Below are 23,592 nucleotides of genomic sequence, written 5' to 3'. Positions count from 1 at the left end.
TCTTCTAAAATCACTGACATTTTCCTTTGAGCCTTCTCCTAAACCTACTATTTTCTCTATGATTTTCATCTCTTCTGCCGCTCGGTCCACCCTAGATGAAATTTCCTTCTCTAAACATCCAAAAATGATTATGGACTTAGTTCTATCTGCAGTGTTTTGTACCAGTTTACTGTTGGTAACCAGTTCTTTCCTAATTGCTTGCCTAATTTCTGCTTCTTGTTGGTCATTTCTGGTTTTGACTTCCGAACACACTTCTTTGATAGTCTCTTTCTCTTTTACAACTTGAGCATATGTCGCTTTTATTTCTTCTTTATACTTTTCTAGTTCTTTATTCACCTCCTCTATGTGAGTTGTCAGTGAAGTTTCCAGTTGGAGATCCTTACCTAACTCTATGTTAGCCCTTAGGCTAGGTGTGTGTGTGTGTGTGTGTGTGTGTGTGTGTGTGTGTGTGTGTGTGTGTGTGTGTAAAATATACACTGAGGACAGGCAGCTTGTACATGTCTATTCGTTAGGTGTATATCGAGGTCCACCTCCAAGGTCGAACTACTGACCTGCACATTCACCCTGGGCACAAGTAGTCTCGAACCACCAACCCCAGGAGCAGGAGACAGTAGTTCTATTAACTACTTTACCTACAGCATAAAGAAGAATTCCAGAAACAAGAAATGGCAGTTGTTAACTGCTTCTGGAATCCTTCCTCGAATGTAGATGTTGCAAGGTTTGTTTCCTTGTTGTTTCCTTCAAGGAGTGCCGGACCAACCGGGCTGCGGCGGGTATGTGGGCCTGCGGGCCGCTTCGAGCAACAGCCTGGTGGACCAAACTCTCACAAGTCAAGCCTAGCCTCGGGCCGGACTTGGGGAGTAGAAGAAATCCCAGAACCCCATCAACCAGGTATCATAGCAAGATCGACGTCCATGGCTTTCAGGTCCCTCTTGTATACGTCTTTGTACCGCAGCTGGGGCTTGCCTGTTGAACGCTTTCCCTGCATCAGCTCTCCGTACAGGAGATCCTTGGGGATCCTGCCGTCGCCCATTCACACAACGTGCCCGAGCCAGCGCATTCGTCTCTGTTTCAGCATTGTGTACATGCTGTTGATTCTTGCTCTCCCCAAGACGTTGTTGTTTGTCACCTTGTCCTGCCAGGTGATGTCCAAGATGTGTCGAAGGCAGCGCATGTGGTAGGCATTCAGCTGTCTTTCCTGACGGGCGCGGAGTGTCCAAGACTCACTGCCATAAAGGAGATTGCTCAGGACACAGGCTCTGTAAACCTGAATCTTAGTATACTCAGTCAGCCTATTGTAAATTCAGGTAAATCTTAGCTAATTAAATAATCCTGAAAAGTTTGCATATTGAAGGCAGGGCTGTGTTAGCAGCATTATACTCTCTAAGCAAAGCAATGCACTGTTGCCCTCCAACCCAGATGATGGGCACTGGTTCCCATGTCTGTGGACCTATACTTACAACCACGTTCTCGTCTGTGGATTCTCCCTACTTTGGTACGGCTCTCAGTGTGCTTGATAGAGTTAGGAGGGTGTTTGTCTGGTTATGTGAGGTATTTGTTGACCAAACCACACACTAGAAAGTGAAGGGACGACGACGTTTCGGTCCGTCCTGGACCATTCTCGAGTCAATTGTACATTCTCACAATCGACTTGAGAATGGTCCAGAACGGACCGAAACGTCGTCGTCCCTTCACTTTTTAGTGTGTGGTTTGGTCAACATATTTCAGCCACGTTATTGTGACTCCTCGTCTGCAGGTGTTTGTTTGCTAGGTCAGTATAGGTACACAACTGGTCGGGTTCTGGTTACACGCGGACACGAGGCGATTCGACTAAACTCATTTTCTGTTTTAAATCTGGATGTATTGTTATGCTAGGCTGTATTAGGCTATATGTTATTAAAGTTAGGCTTCATTGGGCTCGGTTGGATTAGATTGGTTTGATGTGGGTTACGTTAGGTTGGGTTGAGCTATGTTAGTCAGGTTTCAAAATTCAAAATTCCACTACGCCACGGAGCAGTCTCTGTGGCGCAGTGGTAAAGCACGTGCCCGGCTCTTCGCCAGCCCTTTGATCTGGCCGGGAAGGCCTGACCGGACGACAATCCTTAACTGTTCACCCGACAGAGAATAGGTTGTTAAACGATTTGGCGGGTCATACTCCGGGATAAACATTAGGATTAAGTACCTACCCGAAACGCTATGCATGCTATAGTGGCTTTACAAGAATTTAAAAACTGGCTTTACAAGAATTTAAAAACTTTTTTATATATAAATAAAAAAAAATCCGCCGACGAATCTTCTTGTGTGCGATGAGACTTAATTGTATCTGGCATAATTAAAATTTTAACTTAAATAATTCGTTTGTTAGACAATATATGATATTCAGATCTATAAATTACTTTAGAAAGGCCTATAATGCATATAAATATTAATTTACACATTCCTGGCGCTATACGCTAGGAATTTCAATACGTTGTTCAAATAATTTTAGGCAGGGAGTCTCTGGGTTGGTTGGTCGCTACGGGGTCATCGACGCCGACCCGGTCAGTTGTCAGGAAGCAGCCGTGGCGTGAGCATCGTCGGTCCCGTGTAGGTAAGGCTGATCATTTTTTTTTTTTTTTTTTCAAATATATCTGAGCAGTTGGGAGGTATGCATGAATATATAGTCTACCTCCACCTACAATGCTTAATGCATTATACATTTGTTCGCTATTATAGCATTGAGTTTTGTATAATGTCTCCGAGGGTCATTGTTTCCCTATTTTTTTCATCCGGGTTGTGTAGTATTCAAATGTTTGTATTCCACTAATGCTAAATAGTCTGTCGTCTCTCGGATATTGTGGAAGATTTTTGAGGATCATGATTTGCCAACATTATATGGGTAGGATATTATGTAGAATACACTTCCCCAGTGTTAAACTACCTCGTCGTCAGGCTAGGCTCGTTAACGCGGCGGTCGTCTCCCCCACATCCCAAGACGCATTTATTATCGACTTTCATGTACTGTGTATTAAAAAGTTTTTATCGTGTATAAATTAATTTTATATTCTATAATTAATTAGGCGTATAGTAGGTTCGGTATTTAGGTTCTGTTGGCAATTATTTTCACTTGAAGTATGTGGAGGGAGAAGCATTTACAGTTGCCTGTCCTCAGGCCAGGGTCCCCTACGCCGCCGCCTGACCCAAAGCCTCATTCATCAATTTTCTCGCTGTGTATTCAGAATTATTCTCGCGTATAAGGTAATATTATTTCATGAAGTTAATAGTTAACAACTAAGTTTACTGACAAGCGACAGTTCAATGTACAAATACTGCAATAGTTTAGTTTAGTTCATTTATTATGCACCCCATACCCATCTTGTGGGTGGTAGTAGAAAGGGTTACAGAGGCACATAATGGGCTCAGGGACTGAAGCTAAGCAAGTTACAATCTTGATACAGTTTACATTTGGTCAGATCTACATCAGCAGATAATGAGAATTCCCAGAGATACTTGTAACCGAGTCTAAGCCGAGCAGTATAGTAACATCTAGAAGTCCGCTGATATTACTGGATGAACCATAGATGTGTGGCTCCTCTTGCATGATAGTATGATACTGCAATTGATGAACAACTTCCCAACAGGAAGGAGCGGGGACACCCCTCCGGGAACTGAATTTACCTGAGGGCCACTAACACTAGTGGCCTCGATGAGGGCAGTAAGCCGGCGGCTTGTCAAAGGTCCCCCTATTTGACCTGATGATCCTTTCCAGCTGTATTCCAGGGCTCTGGATACACAACTGGTCGGGTTCCGATTACATAACTCCAGGGGTGTGACTTGTTGGGCTTTGGGTTGTGCATGGTTGTGCTCCGGTTCGTACATGGTTGTGCTTCAGTGGTTGTTTGTGTACTAGTGCTCTAGGTTTTTTGCTAGGGCTTTATGTTTACATGTTTGCTAGAAATTCGGGTTTCTTTTTTTTTGTATATAGTTCAATTGTTTGATATGGCTCCATAGTTGGTTTCTAGGGCAAGTGGAGGGTTTTAGGTAGCGCTAAGAATTTTGTTTGGTCGAGCTAGGAATGGAGTTTGGTTGTGCTCTGGGACTGTTTAGCTTTATGGGGGTTGGATGAGATGTATACCTGCTAGGCTTACGGTTACACAACTGGTCGGGGTCTGGTTACACAACTGGTCAAGCTTCGGTTACACAACTGGTCGGGCTCCGGTTAAATAACTGGTCGGGCTCCGGTTAAATAACTGGTCGGGCTCCAGTTAAATAACTGGTCGGGCTCCGGGGGTGTCACTTGGGCTATGGGTTGTGCATGCTCGGGCTTCCGTTCGTGCATGGTTGTGCTTCAGACATCACTCGGTACCCTTACTCAAATCTCTGAATATGTTAGATATTAAGTCACTGCACATTCTCTCTTGTGTATTATACATATATAAAACGCTGAACTGTAATGCCAATCCTGACCTCAAAAGCTTCATTGAAGGTTGTAACAGAACCCATGAGCACCACACCAGGAATAAATACAGTTTTGATATTCCTAGAGTACGACTTAATCAAACTAGAAATGCTCTACAAATCAAGGGACCCAGAATGTGGAATGACCTTCCCAACCATGTTAAAGACTGTACCTCTCTCAACCAGTTTAAGATAAAAACTAAACACTACCTAATAAATTCCCTGTAACCCACCTCACTCCTTTATTGTCAACCCATGTCTGTTATTTTATTTTATTTTATTATTATTATTTTTTTTTTAATCAACACTGTTTGTCAACCTATTGTATTTGTGCTGCTTTTTCAGTCATGTTCCCCCTTTTTTTATCTTTATTTGTATTTGTTTTCAACACTTTTTATTCTTTATGCTCAATTAGTATTAAGTTCTAGATATTAATGTTTTTCTTGCCCGAAACGCATTGCGTAATATTGGCTTTAGGCATTGTATGTACTAGCTCTATCTATATATCAATCCATTTATGTAACATCACTTGTATGTATGTACCTTACCTGAATAAACATATTTATATTTATTTATTTATTCAGAGGTTGTTTGTTTGGTTCGTTCATGCTAGGCTTGCGGTTAGACAACTGGTCGGGCTCCGGTTTCATAACTTGTCGGGTTCCGATTACATAACACCAGTGGTGTGACTTGTTGGGCTTTGGGTTGCACATGGTTGTGCTCCGGTTCGTACATGGTTGTGCTCCGGTTCGTATATGGTTGTGCACCAGTGGTTGTTTGTGTATTAGTGCTCCAGGTTTGTTTGCAATGGCTCTGTTTATATGTTTCCTAGAAATTTGAGTTTCTTTTTTTTTGTATATAGTTCAATTGTTTGATATGGCTCCATAGTTGGTTTCTAGGGCAAGTGGAGGGTTTTAGGTAGCTCTAAGCAGATTTTTGTTTGGTCGAGCTAGGAATGGAGTTTGGTTGTGCTCTGGGACTGTTTAGCTTAATGGTGGGGGTTGGATGAGATGTATACGTGCTAGGCTTATGGTTACACAACTGGTCGGGGTCCGGTTACACAACTGGTGGGGCTCAGGTTACACAACTGGTCGGGCTCCGGTTAATAACTGGTCGGGCTCCGGTTAAATAACTGGTCGGGCTCCGGTTAAGTAACTGGTCGGGCTCCGGGGGTGTCACCTGAGTTTTGGGTTGTGCATGGTCGGGCTTCCGTTCGTGCATAGTTGTGATCCAGAGGCTGTATGTTTGGTTCGTTCATGTTAGGCTTGCAGTTAGACAACTGGTTGGGCTCCGGTTACACAACTTGTCGGGTTCCGATTGCATTACTCCGGGGGTGTGACTTGTTGGGCTTTGAGTTGTGCATGGTTGTGCTCCGGTTCGTACATGGTTGTGCTTCAGTGGTTGTTTGTGTACTAGTGCTCTAGGTTTTTTGCTAGGGCTTTATGTTTACATGTTTGCTAGAAATTCGGGTTTCTTTTTTTTTGTATATAGTTCAATTGTTTGATATGGCTCCATAGTTGGTTTCTAGGGCAAGTGGAGGGTTTTAGGTAGCGCTAAGAATTTTGTTTGGTCGAGCTAGGAATGGAGTTTGGTTGTGCTCTGGGACTGTTTAGCTTTATGGTGGTTGGATGAGATGTATACCTGCTAGGCTTACGGTTACACAACTGGTCGGGGTCTGGTTACACAACTGGTCAAGCTTCGGTTACACAACTGGTCGGGCTCCGGTTAAATAACTGGTCGGGCTCCGGGGGTGTCACTTGGGCTATGGGTTGTGCATGGTCGGGCTTCCGTTCGTGCATGGTTGTGCTTCAGAGGTTGTTTGCTTGGTTCGTTCATGCTAGGTTTGCGGTTAGACAACTGGTCGGGCTCCGGTTTCATAACTTGTCGGGTTCCGATTACATAACACCAGTGGTGTGACTTGTTGGGCTTTGGGTTACACATGGTTGTGCTCCGGTTCGTACATGGTTGTGCTCCGGTTCGTATATGGTTGTGCACCAGTGGTTGTTTGTGTATTAGTGCTCCAGGTTTGTTTGCAAGGGCTCTGTTTATATGTTTCCTAGAAATTTGAGTTTCTTTTTTTGTATATAGTTCAATTGTTTGATATGGCTCCATAGTTGGTTTCTAGGGCAAGTGGAGGGTTTTAGGTAGCTCTAAGCAGATTTTTGTTTGGTCGAGCTAGGAATGGAGTTTGGTTGTGCTCTGGGACTGTTTAGCTTTATGGGGGTTGGATGAGATGTATACTTGCTAGGCTTACGGTTACACAACTGGTCGGGGTCTGGTCACACAACTGGTCAAGCTTCGGTTACACAACTGGTCGGGCTCCGGTTAAAGAACTGGTCGGGCTCCGGTTAAATAACTGGTCGGGCTCCGGTTAAATAACTGGTCGGGCTCCGGGGGTGTCACTTGGGCTATGGGTTGTGCATGCTCGGGCTTCCGTTCGTGCATGGTTGTGATGCAGAGGTTGTTTGTTTGGTTCGTTCATGCTAGGCTTGTGGTTAGACAACTGGTCGGGCTCTGGTTTCATAACTTGTCGGGTTCCGATTACATAACTCCAGGGGTGTGACTTGTTGGGCTTTGGGTTGCACATGGTTGTGCTCCGGTTCGTACATGGTTGTGCTTCAGTGGTTGTTTGTGTACTAGTGCTTCAGGTTTGTTTGCTAGGACTTTGTTTATATGTTTGCTAGAAATTCGTTTTTTTTTATATAGTTCAATTGTTTGATATGGCTCCATAGTTGGTTTCTAGGACAAGTGGAGGGTTTTATGTAAGGCTAAGGAGATTTTTGTTTGGTCGAGCTAGAAATGGAGTTTGGTTGTGCTCTGGGACTGTTTAGCTTAATGGTGTGGGTTGGATGAGATGTATACTTGCTAGGCTTAAGGTTACACAACTGGTCGGGGTCCGGTTATACAACTGGTGGGGCTCAGGTTACACAACTGGTCGGGCTCCGGTTAATAACTGGTCGGGCTCCAGTTAATAACTGGTCGGGCTCCGGTTAAATAACTGGTCGGGCTCCGGTTACACAACTGGTCGGGCTCCGGTTAAATAACTGGTCGGGCTCCGGTTAAATAACTGGTCGGGCTCCGGGGGTGTCCCTTGGGCTATGGGTTGTGCATAGTCGGGCTTCCGTCCGTGCATGGTTGTGATCCAGAGGTTGTTTGTGCACTAGTGCTCCAGGTTTGTTTGCTAAGGCTCTGTTTATATGTTTGCTAGAAATCCGGGTTTCTTTCTTTTGTATATAGTTCAATTGTTTGCTATGGCTCCATAGTTGGTTTCTAGGGCAAGTGGAGGGTTTTAGGTAGCTCTAAGCAGATTTTTGTTTGGTCGAGCTAGGAATGGAGTTTGGTTGTGTTCAGCTGGGACTGTTTAGCTTTGTGGGGGTTGGATGAGATGTATACTTGCTAGGCTTAAGGTTACACAACTGGTCGGGGTCCAGTTACACAACTAGTGGGGCTCAGGTTACACAACTGGTCGGGCTCCGGTTAATAACTGGTCGGGCTCCGGTTAAATAACTGGTCGGGCTCCGGTTAAGTAACTGGTCGGGCTCCGGGGGTGTCACCTGAGTTTTGGGTTGTGCATGGTCGGGCTTCCGTTCGTGCATGGTTGTGATCCAGAGGTTGTTTGTTTGGTTCGTTCATGTTAGGCTTGCAGTTAGACAACTGGTCGGGCTCCGGTTACACAACTGGTCAAGCTTCGGTTACACAACTGGTCGGGCTCCGGTTACACAACTTGTCAGGTTCCGATTGCATTACTCCGGGTGTGTGACTTGTTGGACTATGAGTTGTGCATGGTTGTGTAGGGTTCGGTGTTCAATGAACGAAAAGGATATGAGCAGTTTAAATTGCGAACGCATACCAACGAATAACGCTAGTATCTATATAACAAATTTATTGTCCTGTGGAGTTGATTTAACTTCCAGACATGTTTTGTTTAATAAATATTAAAGATTTAGTAGCTGTTTATGAAAGATATTATATAAATACACATTCTACTTCTTAATATCACCAATTAAATTTGCGACAATTTGAGCCATGAAATGCGACGACTGGATCACTGTGTACAGGAGGCTGATATGGCAGCAAACACTCTCCAGGCGACCATATATCTTGGATAAGTCGCTCCACACAATTGTCGCTTGGACTGTCGACTTCCTATGGCGTCACCTCTCACATATTTACGTCTCATTTCGTTATGAAATTAGATTATTTCAGAGTAAAAATAGGTTTGATCATGTTCTACGTGTAGCATCAACATTATAGTAAGTAAATATACCATATTTCTTCATTACGTACGTAATGCTAGGACGATTTGTGTAGTTTTGGGCCGATTTGGGTAATTCTAGAGGTAATTCTAGAGGTTGGGTAATTCATAACAAATAATAGCCTCCTTCGGGGGCGCCTTGTTTCTAAACGTGTTAGTCTTAAATCCTTTAATCTCAAATCTTGCTACAATGTACCTCTTAATAAATGTTATGTACTCTCGCAACCCAATGTACCTTCTTGTATATAAATAAATAGATTTCAACTGTAAGGGGATATGGTTTGCACCTTGTTATTCTAATAATGGATAAATAATTCTAATAATGGAAGCGCTAATTATATGAACAAGTGCCATGTATTTATTCAGACGAGAACAACAGCGAACACAAACCAGCGCATATACGAACGGACTGGTTTGTATGTACAAACTTCTCAGTGAACGAAGTTGTTTCTAGCCCGGTATCCGAAATTGCAGTATACGACTTGACCAGTCCCCATTCTATGGACCGGAGTGGGGGGACGTGGACGTGCGGCAGCTGTCCTCTTCGGTCAACGATATTTACCGTCTCGTATATAATTTTAAGTTTTTATTTCCTCATCAGCATGTAAATTTACTACGATTATTTATTATATTTATAAAATCTGCATATATAAGAACATAATACAGAGGTATAGTTGAAGGTACTGAGTTAGTTTAGTTCATTTATCATGCACCCCATACCCATCTTGTGGGTGGTAGTGGAAAGGGTTACAGAGGCACATAATGGGCTCCGGGACTGAACCCCATAATTCATTTTGCTAAGCAAGTTACAATCTTGATGAGCTAGTTACAAAATTCAATATAAGTCGTCACATCAACAATGGGTTCGAGATCGACCTAAAGTACAGGTTCTAAACAGGATTGTAGGTCTGTCTAATTACCCAAAGCTTCCTAGCGTTACGTAAGTAATGAATTAATATGATACATTTACTCAATATATTGTTGGTGTTGAATGTAGAACATGAAAAAATATATTTTTTACTCTAAAATATAATTTTATAACGAAATTAGACAAAACTAAATGGTATGAGAGTCTATAGGAAGTCTACGATCCAAGCGACAATGTTGTGGAGCGACTTATCCAAGATAAGCAAATTATTCAAGATACTGTATATTGTTGCTTAGAGGTTAGGTTAGGTTGGTTAGATTAGGTAGGTACAGGAGGCTCATATGCCACTAATGCACTAAACCCACTAACATACTAACCCACTAAACTCACTAACATACTAACCCACTACCACACTAACCCACTACATATGCCAGCAAACATTGTCGTTTGGACCGTCGACTTGCTTTGGCGTCACCAGCTTCTTATTTTCGTCTTAATTTCGTTATAAAATCATACTTTTTCAGTAAAAGTTTTTCATGTTCTACATTCAGCACCAACATTATAATGAATAAATATCATATTTATTCATTACTAATGTAATGCTAGGAAGCTTTGTGTAGCTTTGAGTAAGTTTGGGTAGTTTTGGGTAATTAGACGGACCCTCAAAACTTTGAATAATTTTCTTAAATTTTTTGTATGTATAGTAGGGTAAATTTAGTACAAAACGAGAAGTAGGCAAAGAACTTCATTTAAACTGCACTTATCGCAAAGACGAAGAAATGCGTAAGATGTTCAAGAAATTTAGTAATGATACAAAAACTGCCCGGTTAGGCCTTACGGCTGAGTGGAGAGCACTCGGGATTCGTAGTCCTAAGCGTCCGGGTTCGATCCCCAGCTCATGCGGAAACAAATGGGCAGTTTCTTTCACCCTGATGACTCTGTTCATGTAGCAGTAAATTAGGTACCTGGGAGTCAGACAGCTGCTACAAGCTGCTTCCTGGGGGGGGGGGGGGGGGAATCAGTTGACTGACAGTTGAAAAGTGGGCCCAAAGAGCCAGAGCTCAACCCCCGCAAGCAGAACTAAGTGAGTACAATATCAAAGTGATAATGATGACAGGCAAAGACTACTACATTATATAATCTGTAGTTTTAGCAACAGTACAGATATATATTAAATAATAGTAATAACAGCAAAAATATACAATAGTGCATTTTTGGTAAAGCCAAATAAAATGCTAAGCATTTATTAGACAGTGTGATTGCCAGAATTGGGCTGGAATCTTGATATCTATGGCAAGTGGCTGCAGGTAATGAATCCCCCCAATGGTGAACATTCCAGTTGTAAACTATTTGAACAAGAGCTGGGACATACTCTCCAACACTATATCTGTGATTGCCCTGTTATCTACACTTTAAACTTATCCCAGTTTGAGTATTTCCTTCACTTTTATAAATGTAATTGTATAATTACAAATATAATAGTATAATTGCAAATGTAATCATACTGTGCAGTAATTTCAAATGTAATTGTATAATTATAAAGGCCATTTTATAATTACATTTATAATTATACAATTATATTTATAATTACATTTACTTTTCAGATTGTGTATGAATGATACAATTGAAGTGAAATGTAATAAAGGTGTCTAAAAGGCATTGGTTGGTAACTCATAATTTGCCTTACAGGCCAAAATGGCAGGTAATGCTTGGAGGAACTGTCAGGTGTGCGAGAACCGGTTTGACGCGTATCGTCGTGTTCCCGTTGCCCTTCCTGCCTGTGGCCATACGTTCTGCAGACGGTGTCTTGTTAAGATCCGTAATCTCACACATGCCATAAATTGCCCGCTCTGCAGGTAAGGAACAAATCTTTGTCTGTTTCTATATACAGAATGTATATTCCATATACAGTCTAATGAGGTTCAAAATGGCATTACTTTTCTGAGGGGAAAATGTGGAAAGCCCATGGGCCTTGGAGCACAGTGGTCTACATCCTCGGCTTACAATTGAGGATCCAGAAATACAGAAATGTTGGACATGTTTCCTTTCACTTGATGCCTCTGTTTACCTAGCAGTAAATAGATACCAGGGAGTTAGACAATTGTGGGTTGTATTCTGGGAAAGGTTAGAAGTTGGCCTAGGGCTGAAGGTTGGCCTAGGGCATTGATAAGACTAAATACTGCACATGCTTGCTGCTCCCAACAACATAAATTATTTATATCCTGGGATGTAGGTCTTGTGGTATACATAATATAAGGATTATAAAACAATCACTATGATAAAGTTGGTCTGCCTACAGGCTTTACAGCTGTGGTTATATACAGTAACATCTAGAGTTTATAAGGGAACTGAGGAATTAAATAATTACTCATTAGGGCTGTTTTTATATAATTGTTTTCTATAATCTAGCCTTTCCCCCCACCAAAGTCACTCAACAAAGCACCATGCCAGAAAGGCTACATTTCACTGTCTGTGTTACAGCATATTCTAATGTTCCTAGATATAATTCTGCTCTCATGTTGGCATCCTGAAAGACATGAGACAAATTTTGTATTTATGATCCTCATATGGATTATGCAATATTCTGCAGTAAGGTTTCAACTGATCTGGGCATTTAAAGAATTTGTGAAAGAAAGCTTGCTTAAAATATTAATAAAAATCCCAAGTATTTTTATACTTATACAGTATAGAAGAAAAAGACAAAGGTCCCTTGAAACATGAGAGCTACTGAGTTATAATTAATAAAAAGGCAGCCCTGAATAAATACTTTACATAGTGTTCACACTGATGTAAAGCACTGATGAAGGCTTCTCTTGGCAAGGAAAGTCCAAACACATTAAATAAATTGTTAATACTAGAATGTGTAAAAAAATGGTTGTCAAAGAAAGCACAGGGCTGTCCTAAATGGAAATGAACCTGGATCCATATTAAGGCCCAAACATTTATCGTGTGTATCAATGACATACATTATTACAACCCACATCCTCAAATTTGGAGATATCGAGATCTATGGTAAAGTAAGAAGCAAAAATTATATTGAGACATTGCAAAGAAAATTAAATATACTCCATAAATGGGCAGAACACTGGCAAATAGTTGTAAATATTGAAAATGCAAGACCTGCATGCAGGGAAATAAGAATATCATAACTGTAGGACTGAAAACAGATGCTTTTTCACCCACAGGGTTATAAATAAATACTCTGGACCAAGGGATAGTCTCCCCTTAAATGGAAATATGCAAATGTCACCCCTATTTATAAAAAAAAGGCAGAAAGAGCTCAGCAGAAAACTACTGGCCGATCAGTTTGACATCACACACCTGCAAGCTTATGGAGAGAATTCTCTGGGAGGGAATCATTCACCATCTTTCAGTGAACAGTCTTGTACAATCAACACAACATGGGTTTGTTAAAAATAGATCCTGCCTTACAAACCTGCTCACGGTTTTGGAAAAGGTCATCAGCTACTCAGACGATGGCCTTCCAATGGATGTAATACATGGATTTTGCTAAAGCCTTTGATTAGGTACATGAAAGACTGCAAGGAGATTACAGGCCCATGGAATAAACAGGGAAAATACTAGAATGGATAAAACAATTGTTGAAACCAAGAAAACAAAGGGTCGTGCTAAATGGGAATGAATCTGTATGGAGAACTGTGGTAACCTCAGTGGTCCATTTTGGAGCCAACCTTTTTGTCATTTATATTAATGACATAGCTGAGAATATTACAAACCACATCATCAAATTTGCAGATGACAAAGATTTATGGTAAAGTGGGAAATGATATTGAAGCCTTACAAAGAGATCTACCTGAACTCCACAAATGGTCAGAAGACTGGCAAATGCTTTTTAATATCAATAAATGCAAGACCTTGCATGTGAGGCATAACAACCCATGCCACAACTACTAAATTAATAACATTCCATTACAGCAGATTGATGAAGAAAAGGACCTGGGAGTCAAAATCCACCACTCACTGAAAGTTGCACAACAGGTAGGAGCAGCAGTCAGAAAAGCCAACCAAACCCTCGGAATAATCAAGCGTACCTTTGACTTTAAGGAAAAAAGGGTAGTGATTCAACTGTGTAAATCTCTGGTGTGCCCCCATTTGCATTACTGTATCCAAGCATAGAGACCTCACTTTCAGAAGGATATAGCTGCTCTGGAGAAAGTGCAACACCGGGCAACTAAAGTCATTGCAGGGCCAAGTCATCTCGTATCAGAAATGGTTGAGGACCACGGGTCTAACAACAACCATGCCAGGCATGACATGGCGGATGTCATTGAAACTTTTAAAATACTGAAAAAGTTCGAGGATGTCAATCCTCAGAATTTCTTCAAAAGATCAGATGTAACACAAACAAGGACCAATGGTTTCAAGCTTAACAAACTTCAATGTAGGACAGAACAGATGCTTTTTAACCCACAGGATTATAAACCTATGGAACTGCCTACCTGCCAAAGCTGTAAGTGCCAAAACTGTGTTGGGATTTAAAATCTACCTGGGAAAGATCAAGGCAAATGGGGAGACCTTTGACAAGCTGCCAGCTTTCTGTCCTCGTTGAGGCCACTAGTGTTAGTGGCTTTCAGGTAAATAACTGTTATAACAACACAATCATGCAGCAAATTGATGATGAAAGAGGACCAAAGAAATTACAATCCTCCGGTCATTGAAAGTTACTCAACAAAATAGGAGCTGCCATTAACAAAAAAAATCAAATGCTAACAATAATCAAAAGAACCTTTGACTTCACGGAAAAAATAGTTGATATTTAACTGTACAAGTTTCTGGTACACCCTCATCTGAACTACTGTTTTCAAGTACAAAGACCCCGCACTTAAGATGTATGCTTTGGATTAAGTTCAACAAAGAGGAACAAAAGTCATTCCAGTACTAAGTCAACTATCATACAAGGAATGGTTGAGGGCCACAGGACTAACACTGCAAATCCAGCCAGGACAGGGTTGATATCAGAGGAATCTTTAAAATACTGAACAAATTGGAAAATATTAATCCAGACCATTTCTATAAAAAATCAATTGTAATGCATGCAAGGGGACTTGAAGATCAACATGTCACAATTTTAGGACAGAAAACAGAAGATGCTTTTTCACCCATATAATATGATGGAATTGGAATTGCCCACCCAGTGAAGACATAATATCAAGACATTACTAAAGTTTAAAATTCAGCTGGAAAAACATTCTTAAGAACAATGGGGAACCTTTAACAAGGCACCAGTTTCCTGTTCTGCATTTTAACTTGAATTTCAAGCTGTTGTCCCTTGTATGCATTACATTTGAAGACCAGTGTATTCACCTTTCAGTTTATATTTGTAGTTATTGGTTGATATAAAACCTTGTTATTTGTTGATATAAAAGGTAGCTTTTCATCTTAAGTGATATGTTAGTTTAAGTACTGCCTGAAATGCTGTGTGTGTCTGTGTTACTTTGCATGAATGTACAAATACCGATTATACGTAATCTCACAACCCATTGTGAATAATTATAATTATTATTATTACTATTATTATATTAAAAAAATTATTATTATTTGGTCTTTTAAAGAAATGGTGTGAATTAATATGCTCCAACTTGTTCAATACTGTATTTTAAAGGTCTTGAGGATCTGCCCTATTATGTCTGGTTTGCAGTGTAAGTCCTGTGGCCCTCAGCCAATCCTGATATAACAATTGACTTAGTTCTGGGATGATTTTTGTTGCTCTTTGTTGAACTTTATCCAAATCAGATACAGTACATCATTTTGTAGGTGGGGTCTCCATGCTTGGATACTGTAGTCCAGATGAGGGTGCACAAGAGACTTTACAGCAAATTCTTTTAAGACAAACAATGTCAACAAAATCGGATTTGCCAATGATTTCAATGAGACATGATTCAAAGGCATAGGGAAAGAGCAACCTTTCTAATCGCCCTGAAAGAAAAATCCAGTACGTATTTTACTTTTACCGGTACTATGTTTGACCTTGGCAAATTAACTTGTCTTTGTGTGACTGGAGTCCTATTGGGAATGGTAAAAGAGCATCCAATTTTTAGCTAATGTTTTGTGCCCTTTAGGAGGCGTCATGAAGGACCCCAACCGGAAGACCTGCCTGTCAATAGGCTCGTTATGGACCTCTTAGAATCTGATGCACAGGTAATTAGCTGTTGCTTGTTAGCTTACATTATATATAGTATTAAGTGTTCTAATAATCAACTATTTAAAGTAACTAAATAGTTTTAAGTACTGTACTGCCAGGTAATTAGCTGTTGCTTGTTAGCTTACATTATATATAGTATTAAGTGTTCTAATAATCAACAATTTAAAGTAACTAAATAGTTTTAAGTACTGTACTGCCTGAAATGCTATACAGTACATAATTAGTGGTTTTATATAATAAATTATTTTACCTACTACATTACAACTTTAATATGCCCAACATGTTGTATACAGTGTATTGTATAAATAAAATATTATAACATTTCTCAGTTTTGTTGCTGTAATTCTAATGCTCCTTTTTAAAACAAACTTTACCTATTTCTGTAATTTTACGTATCCTCATTACGTTCCGTGTTAATCATGACAGTGGTCTTTTTGTCACCTTTACTTTTAGTGTTTAATAATAATTTTCTATTAGGTAAAATCAGAAAAAGCACACTTAAGTATATTTTTTGTAATTTGGAATAGTTAAAGAACTTGCCCAAGTCTATTATTTCTAACAGGAAAGTGATAGTGATAACAGCAGCAGCAAATACTCGAAGAAGAGCAAGTACCCCGACAAGAGACGCGTTTCCACTCCTAAGGAGCAGATGCCTTTGGGCTTAAAGATTGTGGGGTATGGATTAGCTGCTGTTGCTGGTGGTATTGGTGCCGTGCTTGCTGCATCGGTTGCCTTAACAGGTATGTTCCATTTACATACATGGTTTACCATTGTTGGGTATAAGCTGTTTCTGAACATTTTTTTCCTTTTCACAAAATGTTCCTGAACACCTCACCTTGCCCAGAAATCAAACTTGGCATTTATAGAGATCCAACCACACAAGCTATTTTGCTATACTGTAGGTCACCCTCATTATTTAAGATTTTGATTGTCTCAAATGCCCCTATTTGATTTTTATTGAGTGTCATTGCTTTTTTGTATTTTGCTACAAGATGGGTATGGATGGGGGTGCATAATGAACTAAAAAAAAAAAAAATGGATGTTATTGGTACATTATTGGTACATGTTGCTCATTTTCTATTCACAATTCATTGAGTATTTTTTATTATTAACTGATTTGCTATGTATGCTGCCAATGATATGTCCCTATAGTATGGCAGCACCACCTTGTTCAGTCATCTTAAACGAACTTGATTTTCTGACTCATGGTCGATTCATGAATATTAAAAATGTCATTGAACTTGCGGTCGCTTTGACAACTTTAAATTTGAAAGTCGACATGGAAATATAGTAGTTACTTTCAGCTAACAGTATTTGTTGATCAATGTACCTATAGCTATCACAGGTGTCCAGATTTTCACCAGGGGCTATCTCCTGGTAGGCAGAGTTTACCTCCAGGTTCCCCCCCTTAAATACCCATGGAATTGTACATCATAGATAGATACACAGACTGGGAGAGAGGAGCCTTGCTAGGTCTACTCAGGCCTGTCCCCGAGGCCAGTGGGGAAACTGTCAGCTGTATCACCCCTCCTTGCTAACCATCTTGTAATCAGACTTGGTGAGTGAGTATGTAAGGTTGACTATATTTGGTGTTTTCCAATTCAAGTAAGTGTGATTTTCATGGGCAGTCAGCCGTAGTTGCTCAATTTGTTGTGTGGTGACTCAGCCTCAATTAATGTTGATATTTGAACATCAAGTGAAATAGTAGAGTTATGATATCCATATGATTGTGAATATTTCTTTAATATATACATACAAATTAATAATTGATTAACTTTTTAAATTGTCTTTAATTCTGATCCCTAGCTCATGGATATAGTAAAAGTTAGAGTGGAGAGCACTGAAATTTATTTGCTAAATATTATGACTTGAAAATTCTTGACTGTGATTTATATGCTTACAGTGGCTACTTGATAACATCTGATAATATTGTTGGACAGAAGTTCCATTCCTTGTCTTATAAATAAATCTTGAATGGATGGTGGCAGCACTTTCTACTCTTCTGCCTTTTCTGTCTACCTCTTACCTACTCTAACCCATTTTCTCTCATTCTAAACTTTCCCTTTCTCCTGACCATCCTCTTCCTCACTTCTCCCTTCCACCTGACTCTCCCTCACTCTACGAGTTCCTTTCTTTCTTTTTCAAAATGTTTAATACATTACTAGGTAGCAGAGTTTCTTCAGGTTATTACAAGGTCTCCTGAGGTTAACTGCTGACCTTTCCCAGGATGCAACCCATCACAATTACCTTACTCCTGGGTACGTATTTACTGCTAGGAGAACGGAGGTCTAGCATGAAAGGAAAGATTGACCAAATCATTTCTGTCCTGGCTGGGAACTGGATCAGGCTAAATCCATGAGTACACTCTTGTGAAAGCAGTTGTTTATTGGTTGTCAGTTTGTTTGTGGATGTGATATTGGTCATGCACCAGCCCAGTGTGTCTGGTGGTTATATCAACACTTTGGATCTTGTAGTACAGTGATCTATGTTCTCAACTCACAATAGAGGATCCTATCCTACGTGGGAGCGAAATGTTTGGGCACATTTCCTTTCGCCTAATGCTTCTGTTCACCTAACAGTAAATAGGTACTCGGGAGTTGGGCAACTGTTATGGGTTGATCCTGGGAATGGTCAATAGCTGGTCAAGGTGGACCTCAATAAACCTAATAGGCTTCCAGTCTTTGATGATGGGACTTGTACCAGTACAAGAACATCCTTTTGCTGGCACTGAAAACAGTTAACTTAAATGTGAGCAAAATATGAGGTGTACCACAATCGTACCAATACTACCCAATGAATTTTGACAAGCAAATACTTGGGTAATTGCAAAGTTTACTGATGTGGGTCATTCCTTGTGTGGCTAATATTACCTGCAATAGGTACTGGTCACCCATAGACAGGCTTTGTTGAAGTGATAGTTTTTACTGTGTGTCTTAGCTTATAAGTTATGGCTAAAAAGCATCATAGCAACTGAATTATGGAAAGAGCTGTCAAGTTTGTGTTCAAATAATGCATTAAAAATATTCAGAATCAAATGAGTTATCATTTATAGTAATCAGCTCATCGAGCATGGACATGATTACAACAAATTCCTCAACTGCTGGTGGTGCTGCTAACCCACACAGCTGTGTCATAACATGGAATTATGTAATGACAATTGATGTAACAAATATGACTGCATATAAAACAGTGCTGTGGACTCTCTTAGATGGCATAACTTGGTATATTCCTTTGTCCCTTCCTACTTGATATGTTATGGAGTACATTATGCCTCTTGTCTATTAAATTAAGGGGGCCCAGGAATGTCACATTCACCTTCCAAAGCATCACTCACTATACATACTGGCTAGTCAGAGGAAGCTGGTTCGATGGTGATTGGGCAATTTTAGGGGCTTAGATAAGGAAAAGTTACTTGAGCTAGATTGACTCGCATTCACAAAAACTGCATTACCACAGAAAACTATATTGTACTCTTCTGAAACATACAAAAGATGCCAGTAAATGTATTGAGTACAGATGTATAACAGTTGAATCATTACAGGATGAATCCCATTCATCTTATAACAATTTGAAATAGACAGATTGTAGAACAGTACAGTATTCTGTACAGGGGATCTTGATAAGCTCTAATTTTCTGTTTCCCTGGGTTATCCTTTTTTTTCATACTGTGCAGTTTAAATAAATTAATAATTTGATTTTATAAGTACAGTGGTGCCTCGATTAATGAATTTAAGTCGTTCCGGCACCGAGCTCGTCATGTGAAATGCTCGTCTTGCAAAACAACAACAACACTGTCGTCGGAGGCATCCGAGAACCAGTGGGAACGCTAGGAAGCACCATGTGGTTTGCTCGTTAATGGGGACAAATTTTCTGCGAGTGGCTCGCTCGTTACTCGAAATGCTCGTAACTGGAGTCGCTCGTCACTCGAAGTTCCACTATACTGTACTGTATTAGTAATGAACACAGAATGATGTACACTTAATCAAGCAATGAAGAATGCCCGAAACGCTTTGAGTAATAGTGGCTTTAGGCAGTGTTTGTACTAGTTCTATCTATAAATCCATCAATTTTTGTATAACCTCTTGTATGTATGTACAGTACTTTACCTGAATAAACATTTATTTATTTACTGTATTTATTTATTTAATGGAAGAAAAGAGTGAGGAGGATAATTTGCTTAGCTTGTAATTTTTTGCAAACTAAGTTATTTAAGTATAGGAGACTGGATAACTGCACTAATTACTCTCGTGTAGAACCAAGTGTAATATATATTTGTAGTTAGTTTAATCAGGGAACTCTTTGCTACCATTACTACAGTACAGGCTTTATTTTGCAGCTGTCGGCTTTAGATCAGCAGGCATTGCCGGTGGCTCCATAGCTGCAAGCATGATGTCTTCTGCTGCCAGAGCTAATGGTGGAGCAATTGCTGCAGGCAGCTTGGTGAGTATTTGAGGATGTATCGGGTGGTTCTATTGCTTCAAATCATTTATGAATCCCATGTCAATTGTTACCTGGTAATTTGTTCCATAAATCAATAACGGTTTCAAAACCAGTATTTACCTAGGTTTTTCCTACGTCATGAGTGGTGATATCTTAGTGTATTTTCAAATATTACTTTAATTTTTACAGCTTCCACTCTGTGTGTGTTGTCAATATGATTAACATTGAATATGTAGTACAATATCTATCTGTAGTTCCTATTATTTTCACTAGTGTTATGATTGTAAAAAGCAAGGACATTTTATTTAACCCTTTAGCATTTTTGTGATGCCTACAGTTATTTAAAGAAAATGCCAGAATGTTCCAATGATGACTGTAGTCATGATTTTCAACGTCATGTTGGCTAACCTTAACTCGCCTTTGTTATTTTGCTTTTATTACATTTTGAAAATACTGTACCATCATAAAGTAAAAAAAAAACTCAAGCTTAAAAGCTTTACCAAATTGAAAACTTTACAATGTATAGTAACTTCGCAGTATGCATTGGATGTAAATTATCACTAAGCTATTTGCATTTGACCCCCAAGATTCTGGTAGTGCCCAAAATTGGTAAGGGGCAGAAATGTAAAAGGGTTTACATGTTCTTATGATATACTATATATTGATGACAGGTGGCAGTACTACAGTCAGCTGGTGCAACAGGGATTGGTGCAGCTGCAACAGCTACCTTAGCAGGGGCTGGAGCTACAGTAGGTGTCGGAGTTGCTAAGGCCATTGATGTCTTAACAGATGAAGATAAGGAGCAGGATAAAGAGAGAAAGTAACCTTTATAAATCTATGATGATAGCAAGCAGAATGATAAAACTGAGAACAACGACGACTAAATTAAGATAAATGAGGTAATTGATGTTAAAAAAAATAAACCAGAAGTTGGCGCACAGAATAATAAAGATGGTATAAATGACAATGAACAAAATGGAAAGTTAAGTGAAACTAATGTCAAAAGTGTTGGCTAGATAAACAAGAATGTTGTGCAAGAGTTGTAGTGGAAACGACTTTGCTAAGGTTCATTGGAAATAAAAATGCCTAGGACTGAGATCATACAGTTTTGCAGCAGTATTTAGGTTAAAGGTGTTATGCATGTTATGTGGTAACTAACATACACACACACACATTATATATATATATATATATATATATAATCATTACTGCAAAATACTCTGTAAAAGAAATCATTATGTAATCTCAAGAGGGTATGAATATTATATGTATTCTGATATACTTGAGTTTTTTTAATTGGGAAAGGCAAGAAGCAAATCATAAAATCATACATTCAGTATTACAATTGCAGTTCTTCTGCAATTGTAAACCTTGCCAAACCAAACCTTCTTGTAATAGTATAAAAATATTTGTATGAAAGAGTGAATCGGATTGCGCCTAGCTGCATGCACACACCCCATGGGTATTTAAGAGGTCATCCACAGGTCGCAACTCCTCTACGCAAGCAGCCACAGTACACGCCAAATGCAATAACATGTTGTCTTCTCGGCTTGGCTTCTTTTTATGGTACTGTACATGCTTGTAAGGTAGCATTTTTGTAATTTGTCAATACAGTATTTCAGTTTTCTGGTACAGTACTATAAATGACTATTCTTTTAAGATGTTCTTCTTTATTAGCAGTGATAAATTCCTCCGTTAAATCTCACTTGGTTCTAATGGATTTTGTGTTGACTGGTTTCCAATTCCTCTCACACTCACATGGCAAATATGGAGGACCTTCAACAACCCGCTGGCTTCCTGTCCTTGTTGAGGCCACTAGTGTTAGTGGCTCTCAGGTAAACTCTGTTTACAGGCCTTTAAAAGATGCAGTGAGGACTTGAATGGATTTCATGGTTTTTCCTTTTTTTTTCATAATTTTTCTTTGAATTGCGGTGGTAAGGTTTTATCCTGTGTATTTGCCCATTTTATTTGGGGGATGGAGTGATAAAAATAAAGCAACATTCTCTCATCTAGAATTTTCTTTGCCTATATTTGATTAGCAGTTATGCATTTAGTGCATCAGATATTTATACGGTATATACAAGTTTTTACATCTTGTAAAGCCATTAGCTTGCATAGCATTTTGGGCAGGTCCTGAACCCTAATTTTCCCTTGAATATGACCCACCAAATCGTTTAACAACCAGGTACCCATTCACTTGTGGGCAAACAGAGGCATACAGTTAAGGACTGGTGCCTAGTCAATCCTCCCCAGCCACGATATGAACCCAGGCCAAATCACTCGCAAAGCGTGGGGCGAGTGTTTTACCCCTGTGCCACGGGAACTGTTACTTAAATTTGTTTGTGGTAATTCATAAGAGATTTGTTTTAATTAAGGAGACTAGCACAGTTCAGTCCATACATCAGCTTGTACTAGTACCATCTAGATTCGTTGTTTCCTATTACAGTATCACTTTACCTCGTCTCTCATGGCTGGTCCCTTGAAGTAACGAGGGAAACTAGAGTGCTTCGATAATGAGAGGCAGTTAAGAATGGCTTGTTAAGGTTCTGGTTTGGCTTAAGGTAAGGGATGAGGCAAAGACACGGTCTAGTGGCTTTCGGCAACACTAGTTTATATAAATTTATATAAAACCTCGCATCCTAGGGAACCAAAACCAGGATGACCTTGCACTTACCCCAGGTGGCATCACAATATACCCCTGGAAAAGGGGCAGACAGCTGGTGTGGGACTACACGTGTATCCACCCTCATTGACACCTACATACACTTCGGTGCTGATCAAGCAGGTGGGGCAGCCAACTGCAGGGAAATGGGTAAATCAATCGAATACAGGTGACTGAAATATACCTTTGTTCCCATAGCATCTAAGACGCATGGCCCCTGGGGTAGGAGCGCCTTGGGATTTTTCAAAGAATTGGGTTCCAGTCTTATTGACATCACCAGAGACCCAAGGGCTGCCAGTTTCTTGTTTCGGCACATCAGTATGGCGATCCAGAGAGGAAACGCCTGCTGCGTCCTCGGTTCTTGTCCGGAAGCAGAGGAGCTCAGAGATTCATTACCTTTAAACACTCATTGTATTAACTAATGAGCATCTTGTAACCTTTTAAATTTCAAATATATATATATATATATATATATAAATATATATAATATATATATATATATATATATATATATATATATATATATATATATATATATATATATATATATATATATATATACTGTATATATTAAATATATATAAAAATATATAGTCGGGTGCCGTCATCTGTGAGCAAAGTTTGCCCTGGAGCTGTTACTTTAGTGCTCGCATGCTTTTTGGTGGGAGAGAGAAAATGAGTTTCGGTGGAACATGAATGAATCATTAAGCTAATGTATCTGGTCAAGTAGGTACTGATGGGTCAACATCCCCATTGGTACCTATGTG

General features: G+C 39.7%; 1 protein-coding gene across 8 annotated transcripts; it reads left to right on the top strand.

The window, feature by feature from the left end:
- The first annotated feature begins 2,468 nt into the window (after positions 1-2,468).
- On the top strand, positions 2,469-22,171 carry LOC123775050 (interferon alpha-inducible protein 27-like protein 2B). Of its 8 annotated transcripts, none has more exons than XM_069319351.1 (6): positions 2,469-2,590; positions 11,250-11,416; positions 15,641-15,719; positions 16,286-16,463; positions 20,060-20,163; positions 20,835-22,171. In XM_069319351.1, the coding sequence occupies exons 2-6, from the start codon at positions 11,256-11,258 to the stop codon at positions 20,985-20,987; spliced, it is 675 nt and encodes a 224-aa protein (XP_069175452.1). In that variant the 5' UTR covers positions 2,469-2,590; positions 11,250-11,255; the 3' UTR covers positions 20,988-22,171. The 8 variants fall into 8 exon arrangements, with proteins under 8 accessions (XP_069175452.1, XP_069175451.1, XP_069175450.1 ...); XM_069319350.1 differs by lacking the exon at positions 2,469-2,590 and adding an exon at positions 8,577-8,690; XM_069319349.1 differs by lacking the exon at positions 2,469-2,590 and adding an exon at positions 9,119-9,239.
- The last annotated feature ends 1,421 nt before the right edge of the window (positions 22,172-23,592 follow it).

This window comes from Procambarus clarkii, chromosome 92 (assembly GCF_040958095.1).
Source record: "Procambarus clarkii isolate CNS0578487 chromosome 92, FALCON_Pclarkii_2.0, whole genome shotgun sequence".
Classification (NCBI taxonomy): Eukaryota; Metazoa; Arthropoda; class Malacostraca; order Decapoda; family Cambaridae; genus Procambarus; species Procambarus clarkii.
This window is presented reverse-complemented; position numbering and strand designations above follow the sequence as displayed.

Coding starts and splice junctions, on each gene's coding strand:
- LOC123775050 (XM_069319345.1), top strand. CDS start 9,193: ATGGACCGGAGTGGGGGGACGTGGACGTGCGGCAGCTGTCCTCTTCGG. Junction 15,720..16,285: donor TCTTAGAATCTGATGCACAG/GTAATTAGCTGT, acceptor TATTTCTAACAG/GAAAGTGATAGTGATAACAG. Junction 16,464..20,059: donor TGCATCGGTTGCCTTAACAG/GTATGTTCCATT, acceptor TTTATTTTGCAG/CTGTCGGCTTTAGATCAGCA.